The sequence below is a fragment of the Anopheles marshallii genome, chromosome 2 (assembly GCF_943734725.1).
Source record: "Anopheles marshallii chromosome 2, idAnoMarsDA_429_01, whole genome shotgun sequence".
Classification (NCBI taxonomy): domain Eukaryota; kingdom Metazoa; phylum Arthropoda; class Insecta; order Diptera; family Culicidae; genus Anopheles; species Anopheles marshallii.
The window spans coordinates 38,874,842-38,894,678 of record NC_071326.1 but is presented as its reverse complement, the minus strand read 5'-3'; the positions used below and the strand labels follow the sequence as shown (position 1 = coordinate 38,894,678).

At 44.2% G+C, this 19,837-nt stretch overlaps 2 protein-coding genes across 2 annotated transcripts in view; both read left to right on the top strand.

Annotated features, from left to right (window-relative positions):
* The window catches only part of LOC128709446 (tight junction protein ZO-1), a 49,543-nt gene extending 44,684 nt beyond the window's left edge, over positions 1-4,859 (top strand). The window contains exons 15-16 of the mRNA XM_053804443.1: positions 1,440-3,736; positions 4,636-4,859. Coding sequence (XP_053660418.1) covers positions 1,440-3,736; positions 4,636-4,859 — 2,521 coding nt within the window. The remainder of the gene's footprint in view (positions 1-1,439; positions 3,737-4,635) is intronic.
* A 13,525-nt stretch (positions 4,860-18,384) lies between these two features.
* On the top strand, positions 18,385-19,013 carry LOC128707551 (MORN repeat-containing protein 4 homolog). Its single transcript, XM_053802508.1, has 3 exons — positions 18,385-18,570; positions 18,651-18,670; positions 18,746-19,013. Exons 1-3 carry the CDS (start codon positions 18,385-18,387, stop codon positions 19,011-19,013), a joined length of 474 nt encoding a protein of 157 aa, XP_053658483.1.
* The last annotated feature ends 824 nt before the right edge of the window (positions 19,014-19,837 follow it).

The window sequence follows — 19,837 nt, the reverse complement described above, 5'->3', positions numbered from 1 at the left end:
GTGTTCCCTTTCGTTGGTGTAGTTGGTGTATAGAAACTAGTACATCCGATATGACTACAAACCCCTTTAGCTAGTCAGTGTCATTGCTTCGTAATTAGTTATTTACTTAAAAAAAGGTACTTCCACTTAGCAAAATGGTGGCAAGTATAGTTTTAAATTATTGTCTCCCACAGTAATAGGATTTAAAGAAAAACTGTGACTAGTTTTGTTGTTAATACAACCTATATTATGAGGATGGCTTAAAAATATTATATTCAAACATTGAGGTGTATGCTATAGTAAGAAATACTGCTTCAGCCTTTAGTATGGCATTAGCTATACGATGTTAGTTTCGTTTATACTAACCTATGCTTCACATGTCTCTGCATATAACATTTCAACAAATACTGCTTCTCTGCCAATCTAATACATAAAGAACGAACGTGAGTATGTCGTTTATTGTCTTTCTCGAGGAAGTAAATGTACATGCCATAGCACCATTCTCCATCCTGATTTCAATTCCTACGCGAAGAAACGAATTCCTAGTAACTGGAACGGTACTCTCCCTAATGTTTTCTTCTGCGTTGCTCTAGAAACTAATTACCATTAGCTAGGGGTATATTTCTAAACGTACACAATCGGTTGAAAATATGGGTTTGGTTAAGATGTAATAGCTGGCTGAAGGGACTACGATATCGCCTTAAGTTATAACCATTGAACGAATGATCGCGAATGCATGTATACATGTTTATTTGTCTATGAGTGTGTGTGTTTGTGTGTATGTGTGTGAAAGAGAGTGAGCGCGCGATCGTATGACTGAGCTTGTTGGTTTTGAATTGATCTATTTTGTTCTATAATACTCATGTGATTTTTTTTTTGCAATCTTCCAAAAATGAAAGTTTGTACAATGAGTTTTCTAAACAGTTCTACAAAAAAAAGTACGACATGATCGTTCTGTCTGGTACACGAACCCGTATCACTATAAACCACATCAATACCGAACTAAAAATTGAACGAAACTGATACATTTCTATACAAACTTAAAAAAAGAGAACGATGATTAGTATGGAAAAGCGAACAAAATGAATGGGGGAAAAAGTTAGTGCATGTGTGTAGTAGTCCAATGCATTAATTGTGACAAAGATGTTCTTCCTAAGTGCTTGCTCGAACGAGATGCAAATACGGTCCTGCTACCTTTGTCTTTATGTCCACCCGGCCCGACTTTGTGCCCTATTACCACCGTTCACTCTTTTCTTAAACCGGTGCACCTAATCCTCGGCCCAACACTCCGTACTATTTCTACTATTACTACTACTACTAGAGCGCTTACGTTCTATTTAAATTTATTTAATCAATGATTCGTTATCCAAATCAACATCCCACACTCCCAAATCGTTCCTTACCAATTCCTGCCACGCTCGTGCCATATCCACACACTCCTTTCGTCCTCAATCCTGCAGAGACATGGAGCCCATGATGTCGATCCATGAGTTCAACCAGCACCAGCAACATCTGATGCATCAGGAACGGATGCGCCAGTTGCAGCAACAGCCATTACCACCCATACCGGGTCCCCCACCTCGTGGACCTTATCCGGGGCACGATCCATCCCTGCCACCAGCGTTACCGGCCAAACCGCCGAAGAAAAACATTCTGAAATCACCGCTGAAAGCAATCAAGAACGCATTCATTAAATCTACCCGCCCGCTACGGCGGCAGGTGAGTTTGGTGGGTGACACGGATAAAAAGTCGCTCAGACCGATACTGAAACGACAGCACTCGTTGATGGAACCGCGATCGGCACGAATGCGCATGTCGGATCAGCAACAGCAACAGCAGCAGCTATACGATCAGCGTTCAATGTACGCCCAAGAGATGCAACAGCAGGCGTATTACAACGATCGACGCTATCCGTCGTCCTATCAGGGACCATATTCTCCGCAACCCGTTCGTGGTTACCATCGCCATGAACCATACTATCCGAAGGATGGAAACAGTACCTATCAGAACTTGGAGCTGGAATCAATGTACGGTAACCACGGTAGAGGCTATTACGATCAACAAAGCGATGGCCAGGGTTACTATCCGCCGGACGAAAATTTGTACGCAAACCGGGCACTCATTGAACTAGAGCGTAGCAGAGCGCCTTTAGGACCGGGAGCAACGGTCAGTACGCTTGGGCGACGCATTGTACGGCGGCACAGTATGGCCGATCGAACCGCTCCATCGCCCAGCTTCAATCAACTGAACCGTCGACGAATGGGTTCCGAGCGGGCTCCCCATCACGCCTCTATAGTGGATCACCACCGTGCGGCGATGGCCAACGTGAGTCACGGTTCTGGCCACGATGAGTCTATCTATCAGAGCAAGAGTGGCTCTTACCTGTACAACGAAGCGCGCGAGCACTCGCGCCGAGCGTTCGAAGAGCCAGTGTATCAAAGCCGGCGAGAAATGCACCGTGATCATTTGTACCAGAGCAAGCAGCAGATGCAAGATCGCATCCAGCAAAGCCGAATGGTTGAAATGCAACCACCAGCATCGCAACAGCAACCACATGGTTCTTCCCCGGCTTCCGGGAATGGCAGTAGCTCGGGGATGGGTGGCACAACAACTTCCGCCGCAAGCGATCGTTTCCCGCGCAATCAGGGTCTGGCCGGTGGTGGTGGCACTACTGCCAGCGGTTCCTGCTCTAGCTCTCCCAACTCACCGTCGAGCAGTTCCTGCAAAAGTGGCTACTCTTCATCGCGCAACGGTGGCGAAATGCGCGAGCGGCGCACACAGATGCGTGAACAGATTTATCAATCGCGCAAAGAGGCGATGGAATCGATGGCCGAACCAGTGTACGTTTCACGCAGAGAGCTCAAACATGAACCGATCTATGAATCGAAGAACGAGCACGAATCGGCCTCATCCATGGTAGAAGTCGTGGAACAGTCAGTCAGTCAAATGCAAGGACTTTCTTTAACCGTGGCTGAAACAATTGCCGACGGCGATCTTAAGGACACCAAGGTAAAAGAGCCTGAAACGAGCGCTACGACGAACCATGACGAACTGAGGTCTCCAAACGCCACGCCGTCGGTTACTCGAAAACCGCACAGCTTGGCCGCTCCTTTAGCCGCCGAAGAAGAGGACGATGTGGAGGAGGAGGAAGACGAACAGGAAAAGAGTGGGGAACGGACGCTAACCGTAAGCAACCAAAACGATTCTACCTTCGACAAGCTGATGACTGGAGCCCAGGGTCCCGGCAGTCCCGTTGCAACGTCATCTCCGGTGATGGTGCCACCGTGCATTGGCACACCGAAAAGTATCCGAGCGACGCACATATCGAACTTTTTGAAACGAACTGCCCCTCCGGTAATGCCACCACCTCCACCACCACCGACAGCTACCACGACACACAGTAGGCCACCACCGGAACTGCTGGGACCAGTGTACGCGAGCCGCACGTCCATCGAGACACAGTACACGGCGGCGGCGACCGGCTCACAGATGAGCCTACCGATCGGACCACCGAACGCGACCAGCACACCGTTTGCGAGTGAACTTTCGCTCGGGTTGCCACCGCCACGGCAACCCATTACCCGGCGCGGTATGTTCGATGCGTCCGGTGGCAGTTTGGCCGATCCGATCTGGAACGTTTCGCTGCAGATACCGGCCGGGGCGATACCGCCGGGCGTTCAGCAAGAGATCTACTTCACCGTCACCGATCCGCGGCTAAGCGAAAGCGTCGGTGGACCACCGCTGGACATGGAGAATGGTTGGTTTATTCGGAATTCTACACTTACACACGATAAAACACACCTTTAGCAAAAAAAAAAACACCCTCCCAGAACTAAATCCAATCAGTCTTGCTATAGTTGCTGTGCCTGTTTGCTATTATGATTTGCACACTTGTCGCCCTCTCCTTCGTATTTCGCTGCTCACACCCGTTTGATTGTCCCTTCGTTATTTTTTTTTTGTATGCGTTTGCCTTTGACGTAATTGCATTTATTCCGTTTTATTTCACACCTTATAATTTCGTTCACCCTTTTTAGCATCAGTCGTTCAATTTTTCAGTCGTGTTTTTTGTCAAAAAATTATGTGTTTTTACATCGCTTACTTTTTTCATATTTGTGTGCAAAACCGTTATCATACTCTAATTTTTTGTTTAACTTTATCACAAATAATTGTTCGTATTGTTTTACCAATCTTTTTTTGTTTTTTTTTTCTGCACGCATTTTTATACTTTTTTGTTAAAAAAATATATTTAAGCTTCATATTATCACCATCATCATCCATCTCATGAAATTGTTGTGCATGTGAGAGATTTGTGAACGTGTGTGCGTATGTGTGTGTGTGTGTTTTTATTAATTAGTTCATATGTTTGTTATGCATGTAATAATATGTTAAGTAGTACTCTTTTTTTCGTATTTTTTTTACATTATCATTTAGTATCGTGTAGCACTAGCTGTACTTTAAGAACTTTTTTCATCCTTTCATAATTTTACTTTGAATCATCAATAATTTATCAATTTATGGATAATATTTAACAATCTTCCTTTTTCGTTTAATTGCATGCAATACAGCAACCATTTTGCATTTGTTTTCTTTCCTCTCCTTTCGTTCATTGTTAATTGACACGTCTTCCATTAACTGTATGCTGTTGTCTTATCGCAGGTGAAACGATGCTATCGCCACTGGTAATGTGTGGTCCTCAGGGAACAGAGTTTCTTAAACCGGTCACACTCAACATACCACACTGTGCCGGGCGCACCGCCTCACTGGGGCTGTCTTTAAAAGCGACAGATAGTGAGAAAAATCTGCAAACCGATTGGGAAGATATCGACTTACCGAGCAATACTGCGGCCCATACCGTCTCGGTAAAGGTGGATCATTTCTGAAAACGGGACCATCACCCAAACGCCACGTACACTATAAGCTTGATGCCCCTTGCACCGTGTAGCACAGACATCGTGACGGGGGTTTGATTTACCTTTCCAAAATAACATACTGTCCTCCAGCCAACCGATGATTACCATCACACCATGCCGTACTGAACAGTGTAGTGCCTTTTAAGTAGTCGTATATTGCACTAGCTCCTTTTTATGCATATGCATTCGAATGGAATACCCCTTAGCATGATAGGAATTTCCCTGCACCCCGGGGAAAGTATAGGCCATCGAGAACGTTTTACGAGAGACACTTGTATTGCTTACCAACACAACTTTGCCATTTTATTATAGTTTATAGGGACATGAAACCATCTTCTAGGGAAGGGAATCGCGCGTGTTTGGACAATGCTGTATATAATCTACCCCGCCCCAAAATCGACGTAGAAACAAATGGCACCTTTTTTTTTGGGGCAAAGTTGTGTAGTAGTCGATCACATACGATAGCGGTAAATAAGGGTTTTAGATGCTCTTTACTGATGGCACCCGCCAGTTACGTGATGTAGTTTACCATGTAAATAGGTCAAGAAAGCCTTCACCGCAACACTCCCCGGAACGGAAGGATCTCCGTTCCATCATTGCATCGTTTTAGTTCGAATCATACGGAATAGCAACAATGGGCAACGTAGCATTATCAGTGTAATAAAGAATCTTACAACAGGGTAGATCCGGTTGTTGTGTGCGAGGAGTAAAACAATAATTAGGCCTCCGTATGCGTTAACCGCGACAAGTTGACAGGACACATTTTTATAGTAATGTAGCAATTATTCAAAAACCGCACTAAAACACAATTTGTCCTCTATTTCTGGCTGCCATCTTGACAGACACAATGTGTGTACAGTAAGTGAAGGGAAGTAACCATACGTCATCCGCGAAGTGCGTAGCATTTTATAATAAACACAGATTGTGAAAAGTATTCTTTTTTCACTACACTATTTCGGAACCGTACATACTATGGTACACAATTAAGGATTATAGGTATGGTGTATGTTTTGTTAATAAAAGAATAAAATATGGAATTTAATATGATACCGAATCGAACCACTTTTTTTGTATGCTGTTGAACGAGATAGTATCCGAACTAATTTAGTATTAAGTACCTTGTAGACTGTATGCTAGATGGAGACTCCTGACGGCTAAGTGGTGTTAAACAATTGTAGAACCTTTTTTGTTTTTAAAAAATACATCATTTTCGATATTTTAGAACGTGATCATTATGGGCGTGATCGTATAAGAGGAAGCTCAATCTTCATTTGTCTTAAAAAACAATCGATTCAAATGTGTGGTGAAATGTTTGGATCCAATCCGACAATCTAAAATGTGAAAAAGAGTAATAGATAGCAGTAAGTACGATGTCGAGTAAGTACTATATGTCGACCCAACTACTTACACTGTTGATCGCTTGCTTGCGATTGATTATAATGACATACTCGTAGCCAATAGTATAAAATCAACATAGTTTCTGTCCAAAACCTTCTCGAAACATTAGGTTAGGCTCTAGAAAAGAGCCTAATAAAACGTTTCGATTCAATAGAATGTTGCTTTAAGCAAGAAAGACTTCAACAAATGGAAAGAGACGAAGAACATTTACTTCTTCACTAGCCACTGATTGTCATAGCAGATCTTCGAATACATGGGCTATCACTACCGCATACTATCAAACTCATGAGCACGATCGACAGTGCAAGTGAGATGGATGAAACGGAATGCATCCTTCATCTCTCTCGTACTCTCGGTCAGCCGATTGGGAATTCCATACAAACGAGCCGTTTTCCGATTTCTGATACCAGGAGAGCATGTTTCAAGGAGGTAACGTTATTTCCTCTTCAGCGTACATATAGCCGTCCCGCTTTCGCTTGTTATCAATCAGCGTGATAGCAGATGCCCTAATACATGGGCTATCAATATCGCATACTATCAAACTCATGAGCACGATCGACAGTGCAAGTGAGATGGATGGAACGGAATGTATCCTTCATCTCTCTCGTACTCCCGGTCAGCCGTTTCGAAATTCCATACAAACGAGCCGTTTTCCGATTTCTGATACCAGGAGTGCATGTTTCAAGGATGTATCGTTATTTCCTCTTCAGCGTACATATAGCCGTTCCGCTTTCGCTTGATATCAATCAGCGTGATAGCAGATGCCCTAATACATGGACTATCAATATCGCATACTATCAAACTCATGAGCACGATCGCCAGTGCAAGTGAGATGGATGAAACGGAATGCATCCTTCATCTCTCTCGTACTCCCGGTCAGCCGATTGGGAATTCCATACAAACGAGCTGTTTTCCAATTTCTGATACCAGGAAAGCATGTTTCAAGGATGTAACGTTATTTCCTCTTTAGCGTACATATAGCCGTCCCGCTTTCGCTTGTTATCAATCAGCGTGATAGCAGATGCCCTAATACATGGACTATCACAATCGCATACTATCAAACTCATGAGCACGATCGACAGTGCAAGTGAGATGGATGAAACGGAATGCATCCTTCATCTCTCTCGTACTCCCGGTCAGCCGATTGGGAATTCCATACAAACGAGCCGTTTTCCGATTTCCGATACCAGGAGAGCATGTTTCAAGGATGTAACGTTATTTCCTCTTCAGCGAACATATAGCCGTCCCGCTTTCGCATGTTATCAATCAGCGTGATAGCAGATGCCCTAATACATGGACTATCACTACCGCATACTATCAAACTCATGAGCACGATCGACAGTGCAAGTGAGATGGATGAAACGGAATGCATCCTTCATCTCTCTCGTACTCTCGGTCAGCCGATTGGGAATTCCATACAAACGAGCTGTTTTCCAATTTCTGATACCAGGAAAGCATGTTTCAAGGATGTAACGTTATTTCCTCTTTAGCGTACATATAGCCGTCCCGCTTTCGCTTGTTATCAATCAGCGTGATAGCAGATGCCCTAATACATGGGCTATCAATATCGCATACTATCAAACTCATGAGCACGATCGACAGTGCAAGTGAGATGGATGAAACGGAATGCATCCTTCATCTCTCTCGTACTCCCGGTCAGCCGATTGGGAATTCCATACAAACGAGCTGTTTTCCAATTTCTGATACCAGGAAAGCATGTTTCAAGGAGGTAACGTTATTTTCTCTTCAGCGTACATATAGCCGTCCCGCTTTCGCATGTTATCAATCAGCGTGATAGCAGATGCCCTAATACATGGACTATCACTACCGCATACTATCAAACTCATGAGCACGATCGACAGTGCAAGTGAGATGGATGAAACGGAATGCATCCTTCATCTCTCTCGTACTCCCGGTCAGCCGATTGGGAATTCCATACAAACGAGCCGTTTTCCGATTTCTGATAGCAGGAGAGCATGTTTCAAGGATGTAACGTTATTTCCTCTTCAGCGTACATATAGCCGTCCCGCTTTCGCTTGATATCAATCAGCGTGATAGCAGATGCCCTAATACATGGGCTATCAATATCGCATACTATCAAACTCATGAGCACGATCGACAGTGCAAGTGAGATGGATGAAACGGAATGCATCCTTCATCTCTCTCGTACTCCCGGTCAGCCGATTGGGAATTCCATACAAACGAGCCGTTTTCCGATTTCCGATACCAGGAGAGCATGTTTCAAGGATGTAACGTTATTTCCTCTTCAGCGAACATATAGCCGTCCCGCTTTCGCTTGTTATCAATCAGCGTGATAGCAGATGCCCTAATACATGGACTATCACTACCGCATACTATCAAACTCATGAGCACGATCGACAGTGCAAGTGAGATGGATGAAACGGAATGCATCCTTCATCTCTCTCGTACTCCCGGTCAGCCGATTGGGAATTCCATACAAACGAGCTGTTTTCCAATTTCTGATACCAGGAGAGCATGTTTCAAGGATGTAACGTTATTTCCTCTTCAGCGAACATATAGCCGTCCCGCTTTCGCATGTTATCAATCAGCGTGATAGCAGATGCCCTAATACATGGGCTATCAATATCGCATACTATCAAACTCATGAGCACGATCGACAGTGCAAGTGAGATGGATGAAACGGAATGCATCCTTCATCTCTCTCGTACTCTCGGTCAGCCGATTGGGAATTCCATACAAACGAGCCGTTTTCCGATTTCTGATACCAGGAGAGCATGTTTCAAGGAGGTAACGTTATTTCCTCTTCAGCGAACATATAGCCGTCCCGCTTTCGCATGTTATCAATCAGCGTGATAGCAGATGCCCTAATACATGGACTATCACTACCGCATACTATCAAACTCATGAGCACGATCGACAGTGCAAGTGAGATGGATGAAACGGAATGCATCCTTCATCTCTCTCGTACTCTCGGTCAGCCGATTGGGAATTCCATACAAACGAGCTGTTTTCCAATTTCTGATACCAGGAAAGCATGTTTCAAGGATGTAACGTTATTTCCTCTTCAGCGAACATATAGCCGTCCCGCTTTCGCATGTTATCAATCAGCGTGATAGCAGATGCCCTAATACATGGGCTATCAATATCGCATACTATCAAACTCATGAGCACGATCGACAGTGCAAGTGAGATGGATGAAACGGAATGCATCCTTCATCTCTCTCGTACTCTCGGTCAGCCGATTGGGAATTCCATACAAACGAGCTGTTTTCCAATTTCTGATACCAGGAAAGCATGTTTCAAGGATGTAACGTTATTTCCTCTTTAGCGTACATATAGCCGTCCCGCTTTCGCATGTTATCAATCAGCGTGATAGCAGATGCCCTAATACATGGACTATCACTACCGCATACTATCAAACTCATGAGCACGATCGACAGTGCAAGTGAGATGGATGAAACGGAATGCATCCTTCATCTCTCTCGTACTCCCGGTCAGCCGATTGGGAATTCCATACAAACGAGCCGTTTTCCGATTTCCGATACCAGGAGAGCATGTTTCAAGGATGTAACGTTATTTCCTCTTCAGCGAACATATAGCCGTCCCGCTTTCGCTTGTTATCAATCAGCGTGATAGCAGATGCCCTAATACATGGACTATCACTACCGCATACTATCAAACTCATGAGCACGATCGACAGTGCAAGTGAGATGGATGAAACGGAATGCATCCTTCATCTCTCTCGTACTCCCGGTCAGCCGATTGGGAATTCCATACAAACGAGCTGTTTTCCAATTTCTGATACCAGGAGAGCATGTTTCAAGGATGTAACGTTATTTCCTCTTCAGCGAACATATAGCCGTCCCGCTTTCGCATGTTATCAATCAGCGTGATAGCAGATGCCCTAATACATGGGCTATCAATATCGCATACTATCAAACTCATGAGCACGATCGACAGTGCAAGTGAGATGGATGAAACGGAATGCATCCTTCATCTCTCTCGTACTCTCGGTCAGCCGATTGGGAATTCCATACAAACGAGCTGTTTTCCAATTTCTGATACCAGGAAAGCATGTTTCAAGGATGTAACGTTATTTCCTCTTTAGCGTACATATAGCCGTCCCGCTTTCGCTTGTTATCAATCAGCGTGATAGCAGATGCCCTAATACATGGACTATCACTACCGCATACTATCAAACTCATGAGCACGATCGCCAGTGCAAGTGAGATGGATGAAACGGAATGCATCCTTCATCTCTCTCGTACTCCCGGTCAGCCGATTGGGAATTCCATACAAACGAGCTGTTTTCCAATTTCTGATACCAGGAGAGCATGTTTCAAGGATGTAACGTTATTTCCTCTTCAGCGAACATATAGCCGTCCCGCTTTCGCATGTTATCAATCAGCGTGATAGCAGATGCCCTAATACATGGGCTATCAATATCGCATACTATCAAACTCATGAGCACGATCGACAGTGCAAGTGAGATGGATGAAACGGAATGCATCCTTCATCTCTCTCGTACTCTCGGTCAGCCGATTGGGAATTCCATACAAACGAGCTGTTTTCCAATTTCTGATACCAGGAAAGCATGTTTCAAGGATGTAACGTTATTTCCTCTTTAGCGTACATATAGCCGTCCCGCTTTCGCATGTTATCAATCAGCGTGATAGCAGATGCCCTAATACATGGACTATCACTACCGCATACTATCAAACTCATGAGCACGATCGACAGTGCAAGTGAGATGGATGAAACGGAATGCATCCTTCATCTCTCTCGTACTCCCGGTCAGCCGATTGGGAATTCCATACAAACGAGCTGTTTTCCAATTTCTGATACCAGGAGAGCATGTTTCAAGGATGTAACGTTATTTCCTCTTCAGCGAACATATAGCCGTCCCGCTTTCGCATGTTATCAATCAGCGTGATAGCAGATGCCCTAATACATGGGCTATCAATATCGCATACTATCAAACTCATGAGCACGATCGACAGTGCAAGTGAGATGGATGAAACGGAATGCATCCTTCATCTCTCTCGTACTCTCGGTCAGCCGATTGGGAATTCCATACAAACGAGCTGTTTTCCAATTTCTGATACCAGGAAAGCATGTTTCAAGGATGTAACGTTATTTCCTCTTTAGCGTACATATAGCCGTCCCGCTTTCGCTTGTTATCAATCAGCGTGATAGCAGATGCCCTAATACATGGGCTATCAATATCGCATACTATCAAACTCATGAGCACGATCGACAGTGCAAGTGAGATGGATGAAACGGAATGCATCCTTCATCTCTCTCGTACTCCCGGTCAGCCGATTGGGAATTCCATACAAACGAGCCGTTTTCCGATTTCCGATACCAGGAGAGCATGTTTCAAGGATGTAACGTTATTTCCTCTTCAGCGAACATATAGCCGTCCCGCTTTCGCATGTTATCAATCAGCGTGATAGCAGATGCCCTAATACATGGACTATCACTACCGCATACTATCAAACTCATGAGCACGATCGACAGTGCAAGTGAGATGGATGAAACGGAATGCATCCTTCATCTCTCTCGTACTCTCGGTCAGCCGATTGGGAATTCCATACAAACGAGCTGTTTTCCGATTTCTGATACCAGGAGAGCATGTTTCAAGGAGGTAACGTTATTTCCTCTTCAGCGTACATATGGCCGTCCCGCTTTCGCATGTTATCAATCAGCGTGATAGCAGATGCCCTAATACATGGACTATCACTACCGCATACTATCAAACTCATGAGCACGATCGACAGTGCAAGTGAGATGGATGAAACGGAATGCATCCTTCATCTCTCTCGTACTCCCGGTCAGCCGATTGGGAATTCCATACAAACGAGCTGTTTTCCAATTTCTGATACCAGGAAAGCATGTTTCAAGGATGAAACGTTATTTCCTCTTTAGCGTACATATAGCCGTCCCGCTTTCGCATGTTATCAATCAGCGTGATAGCAGATGCCCTAATACATGGACTATCACTACCGCATACTATCAAACTCATGAGCACGATCGACAGTGCAAGTGAGATGGATGAAACGGAATGCATCCTTCATCTCTCTCGTACTCTCGGTCAGCCGATTGGGAATTCCATACAAACGAGCTGTTTTCCAATTTCTGATACCAGGAAAGCATGTTTCAAGGATGTAACGTTATTTCCTCTTTAGCGTACATATAGCCGTCCCGCTTTCGCATGTTATCAATCAGCGTGATAGCAGATGCCCTAATACATGGACTATCACTACCGCATACTATCAAACTCATGAGCACGATCGACAGTGCAAGTGAGATGGATGAAACGGAATGCATCCTTCATCTCTCTCGTACTCCCGGTCAGCCGATTGGGAATTCCATACAAACGAGCCGTTTTCCGATTTCTGATAGCAGGAGAGCATGTTTCAAGGATGTAACGTTATTTCCTCTTCAGCGTACATATAGCCGTCCCGCTTTCGCTTGATATCAATCAGCGTGATAGCAGATGCCCTAATACATGGACTATCACAATCGCATACTATCAAACTCATGAGCACGATCGCCAGTGCAAGTGAGATGGATGAAACGGAATGCATCCTTCATCTCTCTCGTACTTCCGGTCAGTCGATTGGGAATTCCATACGCGCAAGCCGTTTTCCGATTTCTGATACCAGGACAGCATCCAAAGCAACGTTTATTCGTCTTCGTCGACTTAATACACACTATGCATCTGTTCTGCTTTCGCATTGATCGATCATTTGCTCATCAGTAATCATATGTCCGTCTTACTTGCACTAGAAGATCTACTACCCCACATAACGACAACAAGCGAAAGCGGAATAGCTATATCATTATTCTGTACCAGAACGATAAAAGGGAATCTAAAATACCTTCGTCGAGGATGCTCGCTCAATTCCTTTCTATGTTCCTAACTCTTTCCTCCGTATCCGTCCTCTTTTAACTATTCCCAACCTCAGTTAGTTATGGATAACCTCTAATCGAACCTCAAGATAACAAGTGACAAAATGGAATGGCTGTAACAAATTAAAACAGTCGATAATTCGTTATGCATAAAAGATAAAATTGGCCATTTTTGGAGTATTTTCTGAAGTATTCTGGAGTCCCTCAGCCGACGAAAAATTCCTCAACAAAAGGAAAATGACTGGCGATTCATTCGTATTTCCAGCAACTCTTGTGAGGCCCCCGGCGGCAAATCACTTCGATATCGCAGCACTCGCCATCTTGCTCCATGACAAAATTTGCACAACACCAATGCCATTAACACCAAAAACACGTTGAAAACTTTTCCCTAAATTCAGGTTAAACGAGTAGAAGAGACACGTTACATAATCGATTGGTACGGCACAAGTTTAATGGTCGATCATTATCGATCGGCACTAATTCCCCTTAAAAAACTTCCTCTCGTCTTCTTAACTGCACATTATGGCGTTTCAAGCGAAAAATGTTTCGTGGAGCAAGAAATGTAAACTATTGCATTGTGATTTTTTAAAACATGTTTTTTTAATGTACTCATTGTAGTTACTTGAAACAAACTGAACCCATTCTGCTATATTGTTACGAAGCAGGTATACTTGACCATTTCCTTCCTCCCGGCACTCACGTGTATAGAGATGCACCCGTGTAGCAAGTGATGCCGGCTACACAATCCATCGGTCGGGTTGTTACAAAACACAGCCCGCTCCACCAGTGCGCGTTGCATCGGCTAACATAATCTGGCTGCACGCTCAACACACACACACACACACACACACGTAATGGTTATACTTTTCGGCTGTAATTTTTCAACCCAACTTCCCCCCTCCTCCCCCCTGCAAAGACGTCCATCGTCTTAAGCCAAACCCCACCCACCCACCGGAGGAATTTATGTACATTCGTTACAAGTGAACGATTTAATTTGCGCTACCGCGAGGTTTTGGGTGCTTGGCGGGCGTATCTTGGACCCCCCCCCCCCCAGCAGCCTGTGGCGCCAATTTGATGCAACGCAAACGAACGCAAAAGCAAGCAACCGGAAAGGGTTTTTTGTTTTGTTCCTTTCCTTCTTTCCGGCCGTTGCAGTTCCGCATTAGGGCACAGCACGCCGGAACCTCGTTTCGTGCGGGGGGTTTCACTTTCATTACAAGCTGCGGTTGGACGCTCGTTTCGCGGGTTGGTCGATTAACAGCAAGACAACAAGCACCCACGAAATCGCTCGCGTAAGGGTGCGGTAATACGTGAAACGATCGAGTACCTTGGGGGTGCGAGTTGAAAGATGATCAATGATGATCATCTGCATCTATCTTCGGTGTATCACTTATCGTTGAACAGCACACGCTGGAAAGCAGTTCCACTATCAGCCATGATTGCGAACTTATCAATCAATAACCAACCAGCAGCACCGTGTCTGTCGGTCTGGCGTGGGCCGATTCGAGGAGTAATTATGTTTGGTGGCCATATACCGACCGGTGTGTGTGTGTGTGTGTCTGATTAGAGCTCCCCACCCACCCACTGGTATGATCCTCCACCCACTCTGTGGTGCATCTGTTTTGTTTCCTGTTTTGCTGTTTTGTTGCCACACATTCGCGGTCCACTTAATCCGTGCGATCGCCGGTTCGCCGTTGCGTATCGCGGGGGCTGTAGCGTAATCGTATTGAATCACATATTTAAAAAAAAAAACCAAGCAACAAGGCAACATCACCGGCTCAGACGACCAGGTTCGCGTGCCAGCATTCTGGTTTTGGGTTTTGGCGCCAGTGACTGGGAGTTTGAAACGAACCGTTGGTGGCTTTCTTAGCCACCACGTGGCAACATTAACTGCCCAAAGAGCGCAGTGTGTGTTGGTGTTGCATCGTTTGATCATTTGATCCGCTGTATGATCGCATCGATACTCGTACAAGCGTTGCAGGTTGCATTGCAACACGTTTATTGGCACCGAAGATGGAAGCAAAGCATGTGCGCCCGATTACTGTGCGCTGTTTCATTTTCAACTGTTGGGTTTTATTTAGCATTATTATATAACTTCTGTTTACAATTCATACTGTTTTATCTCAAACCGTTCTTTACTGTGTTCTTCATTGGATTAATAAAAAAAATCCATAACTCAACAAAAAACCCCACAGGCCCGACGGTTGTTGATGTGGTGAAGCAGAGGTAGCGAAACCGAAAAAAAAGCCCCAATGTGTCGCAAAACGGCACGAACATTGCAGCAAATAATATATTGATCGCGCTGTAAAATGATTACTTTACACCTGCAGCTTCAAACGGTTTTGAAACGATACCGCGAAAAGGAAGCCAAAAAACAACCGTGCTGTAATTAAACAGTAAAAGTGATACGATAAAATTAATTATAAATCTCGTTGCCCGATTGCTCTTGCGTCAGTGTACAAACCCACATTCCGTGCATTGAGATTAGCTGGTAAGACACCAGCTTACAAGCCGCCTCCAACGCCACCGACGCACTGTGGTGCAGCGTGGAGAGAGTAGTTGGACATTTCACGATTATGGAACATCGTGACGTCACTTAAAAAAATCCGTTTTTGGGCGATAATTGTCATGGTGATCGTGATCGAGAATTCGGGTTGTGTTTGAAGCTTCGCTAGCGTTGGTGTGTGAGCATTTAGCAAACTGTACTGCTCAATGTCATTTTACTAGTGCACGTATTTACGCGCATTCTCACCAAGTCCGTGAACTTAATTAAATAGGAAAAACATTAAGATTAAATCTGTGAAGTTTAATGTAGAAATGTGTATGATTTATTGCGTGAAATGTTCAATTTTGACAGTAACTTACTAATTCATGCATTATTTAATTGCTTTAAATATGCATGTTATCGTTTTCTTCCGCAAAAGTTCGCTTCCAAAGTCCTCAAATTTTTATCCAATTTTTTATAAGTTTTATTTGTGGCAGCTTTTGAGACAGTAATTAATATAAGCGACTTTGCTAAAACCGTGCATGTTTGTTTTTTTAATTTAATTTTTGCCAACGACTTACCTTGTTGACGTACTCCATTATCCTCTTTTATGTGTAACTCTTTCGTACTAGAACGTCTTCGTTGTAGTGTTGTTGCTTTGCTTTTCGTTTTTTGATGCATTTATTTTATTTTTTTAAACAATTATCTCAGCCATAGAGATTCCGGTGAGCTGGATAGATCTTAAACCGCTGCGATTCGGTAATGTTCCTGTTGTTGTTTATTGTTTTTATAGAGACTTTGAGCTGGGCAGCTTCATTCACCTATTTCGGTAATGATCCTGTAATATCTGTTAGTGATACACGAACCATTTGCTATACCAAAACTGCACTAAACGATGAACACGAACACGAATCCGTATTTGCAATAGAATATCCTTCATCTTCAACTTTTCCGTACAAAACATTTGCATTCGACTTCGTACACCAACCGTAACCGTTCCTAACCGTAAGGCCGCGCACATATCCCACCGTGCATATGTGTACTAGATTCATCCGACACGGAAAATGCACACCAAGCACGGTGCAGAGTTGCTTGGATGATGCGCTTTGCTACCCGCTACGCATGTCGCTTCGTTCGAGTAGTGTACGAGCATTAGCCGCTGGTAGTGGGAGAAGGCACCCGACGCCACCAACGTTGCCTACTTTGCGACTCCTGCGTGGTTTCGTTGCAAATCGACCACGCACTCGGTACAGTGACGCGCGCTAGGCTACATCTCGGAATAACGCGTACATCCCGCCGGAAGGTTGCTGGCAGTGTCCGGTAACAGCAGGTACGGGACGCACTATTCGAGTGTTAAAAGTGGGAAAGATGATGGGCAATGGTGGCATGAAAGTGAAAACTGCACCTGTGATTAGGGATGTGCACCGGGTGGTTGTTTGATTGTGGTGGTAGTTGCAGGACAGGACAGCTTTTTTCCACGGGGTTGTTGCTGCGGCTGTTTGCTGGGTGTGCAGGTGTCTAAACGCACATTGATGCTACTCAGTGAAACATAACCGGAGCAGACGATCCGCATTGTAACCGGTTTAACTGCGGTTTGAGTGCAGCTAGTTACAGCGGACATGATCATTCAGCGTGCAATTGTGCCTACTGCAGAAGTAATTGGAGAAAAATCGATGCGTAAAAAAAGAATTCCACAAAACATAGCCAACATAAGTGTATTAGTGTAATCACGTGAAAATAAGTTAATAAACAGTTTGGATGATTTCTCGCAACATTAATGAAAGCTATTTTTCGTAGGGAACTCATACTGAAAAGCTAGTTAATAATGTTTATATACGTATAGTACGCTATACGCTAATTTTTATCCGTACGAAACTTAATCCAAGTGACCACTCTTTCGGTCCGGTGGCATGATGGTAGCGGCTCCGGTCTTCACACGAACGGACCGGACCAAAATCCCATCCGGACCAATCTCCCGTACCCATGACTGACTATCCAGCACCGGGTAAATAAAGTCAATGAAAGTTAGAATTGGCCTTAGAACTTTTGAGGTTAAGTGTGCCGATAAAGAAAGAGAAAGTTGTAATGTTTTTACTGCAACTGTGTATTTTGCATTGTGTCCAAAGTAGCACTTTCCATGGTTTGATATATTCTAATCCACTCTTTAAGTACACATTGACTACATTTATTATGAGTTATAAAATGTTTGTAATATATTTACTTAACTTTTAAGCGATTTATAAATCCCAAGGACCCCAAACCAATCCAGGAGAATTGAAGAAATTGTTGAAATAAACGATTGTTGCGAATGCATTAAACAAAAGATATTATTAAAATAACTTAACAATCTCCAAACACCTATATAAAGAATTTTTTGACACATGCTAGTAGTTCGGGTTGGAAAAAGAATAAAAGTATAGACTACGCAGCTAATTAGATTTGGTCCATGTGTCCCGTGTTATCGATCTAGGAAATCGTACAAGAAGTAAATCCATTTCACATCCATCCATCGCGCATGGTTCGGTAAATCGGATTTACGTTCGAGTTCTGGCCAGCAACGGAGGTACAGTCAACGAGACGAAAAGTAAGCAACAACGCACACATCGCCACCATCAACCTACCCGATAAGAAGTGTGTGAATACTCGTGCGGTTGGACAGTAACGGTGTGGCAAGCGTACGGAACGGTCAGAAGCAGACCCTCTTGCGGGCAGACAATGATGGACAGTATCCAGACGGGTGTGGTCAAATGTGGCGGCTATCGGTATGACGATGGGACACGCTACATAGGCGATTGGAATCAGCGGGGCCAAAAGCACGGCATGGGTTCGATGATGTTCTCCGACGGTACCCGGTACGATGGTGCCTTCAGCAACGGCGTCTGTTCCGGGCTCGGCGTAATGGTAAGCACTCGAATTCTACGCTCACTGTCAACACATCTGTGCGTGGCGATTGGCTAATACGTGGGTTTCCTTCATTTCAGTGCTTTCCAGATGGTGCAAAGTAAGCGGACGTGATGAGGACCACCCATTTTTTGGTTTTAATGTCCCTTTTGTTTCACTGCTACCGTCCGTACAGGTACGAGGGTGAATTCATGCAGGGCTGGTTCCACGGGCACGGTGTGTTCTGGCGGGCGGACGGTATGAAGTACGAGGGTGAGTTTCGTGGCGGACGCATCTGGGGTCTGGGACTGATTACGTTCAGCGACCAGAGCCACGGATTCCCGCGCAACGAAGGCTTCTTCCAGGATTGTCGGTTGGTGCGGAAGAAGCGCTGTCCGGATGTGATAAATCGTGCCCAGAAGGTGGCCCTAATGGCGCGTGCACAGTGCGATCAGGGTAGTTAAGTGTGCAGCGGTTTTACGGCCCGATTTGTTAAAACCGATAACACAAGCTAAGGTTCATAGGCGATCGGTTTAGCTGTTGGATATGTTCCTTTTGAGGCGCTACTATTGGTTCGTTGAATGTTTGTTCTGTTTTTTTGAACATGTTTTTTTAACAGTATGGCTAGTAATTTTGTTGTTGTAATATTTAAGGACTTGTACTTAAGCATCGACCAAGAATTAGAGATAGTGTTGATACCGTGATCGTATTCATCCAATAAATTTAAACTACCTCCACAACATGTTTATCTATTCTCTATCGATACGATATATGGTCTGTTAATAGTGGTTATTCAGAACACTAGCGAATTAGAACACTCCTTTAATTTAAAGAAATAAATTTTTCATATAACCAAAATAGTTAACCTTCATTCGAGGTTCATGAGGTATTCTGTTCTAAAATTGCAGGCCGAACAAGGACTCAAAATTTTAAACTAAATTCTTTTAGGTAGGCAATCATCGTAACTCAAAAATGGTTCGTTCGTTTTGAGTTCGGCTATGATTGTTTGATTTTCCAAAGCGATGACCTTACATGGACAATCTTCATGGACTGGAACCAAACAGAAGAGTCCACAAAGCTTTGGCCAGGAACTTCCGACAACAAGTATGGATCAAATTATCTTATGTTCTGGTGCATCGTCCTGCTGGAACACGTAGTGCTCATCAACGTACAACGTCGGAGACTGAAGGTAACAATTTGCTCCAAAATCTAGGTTTAATAGTACGCTACGTTGAATTTGGCATTTTCCCCCAAAGATCATCAAGGGGAGTTCACACGTTTTAACACT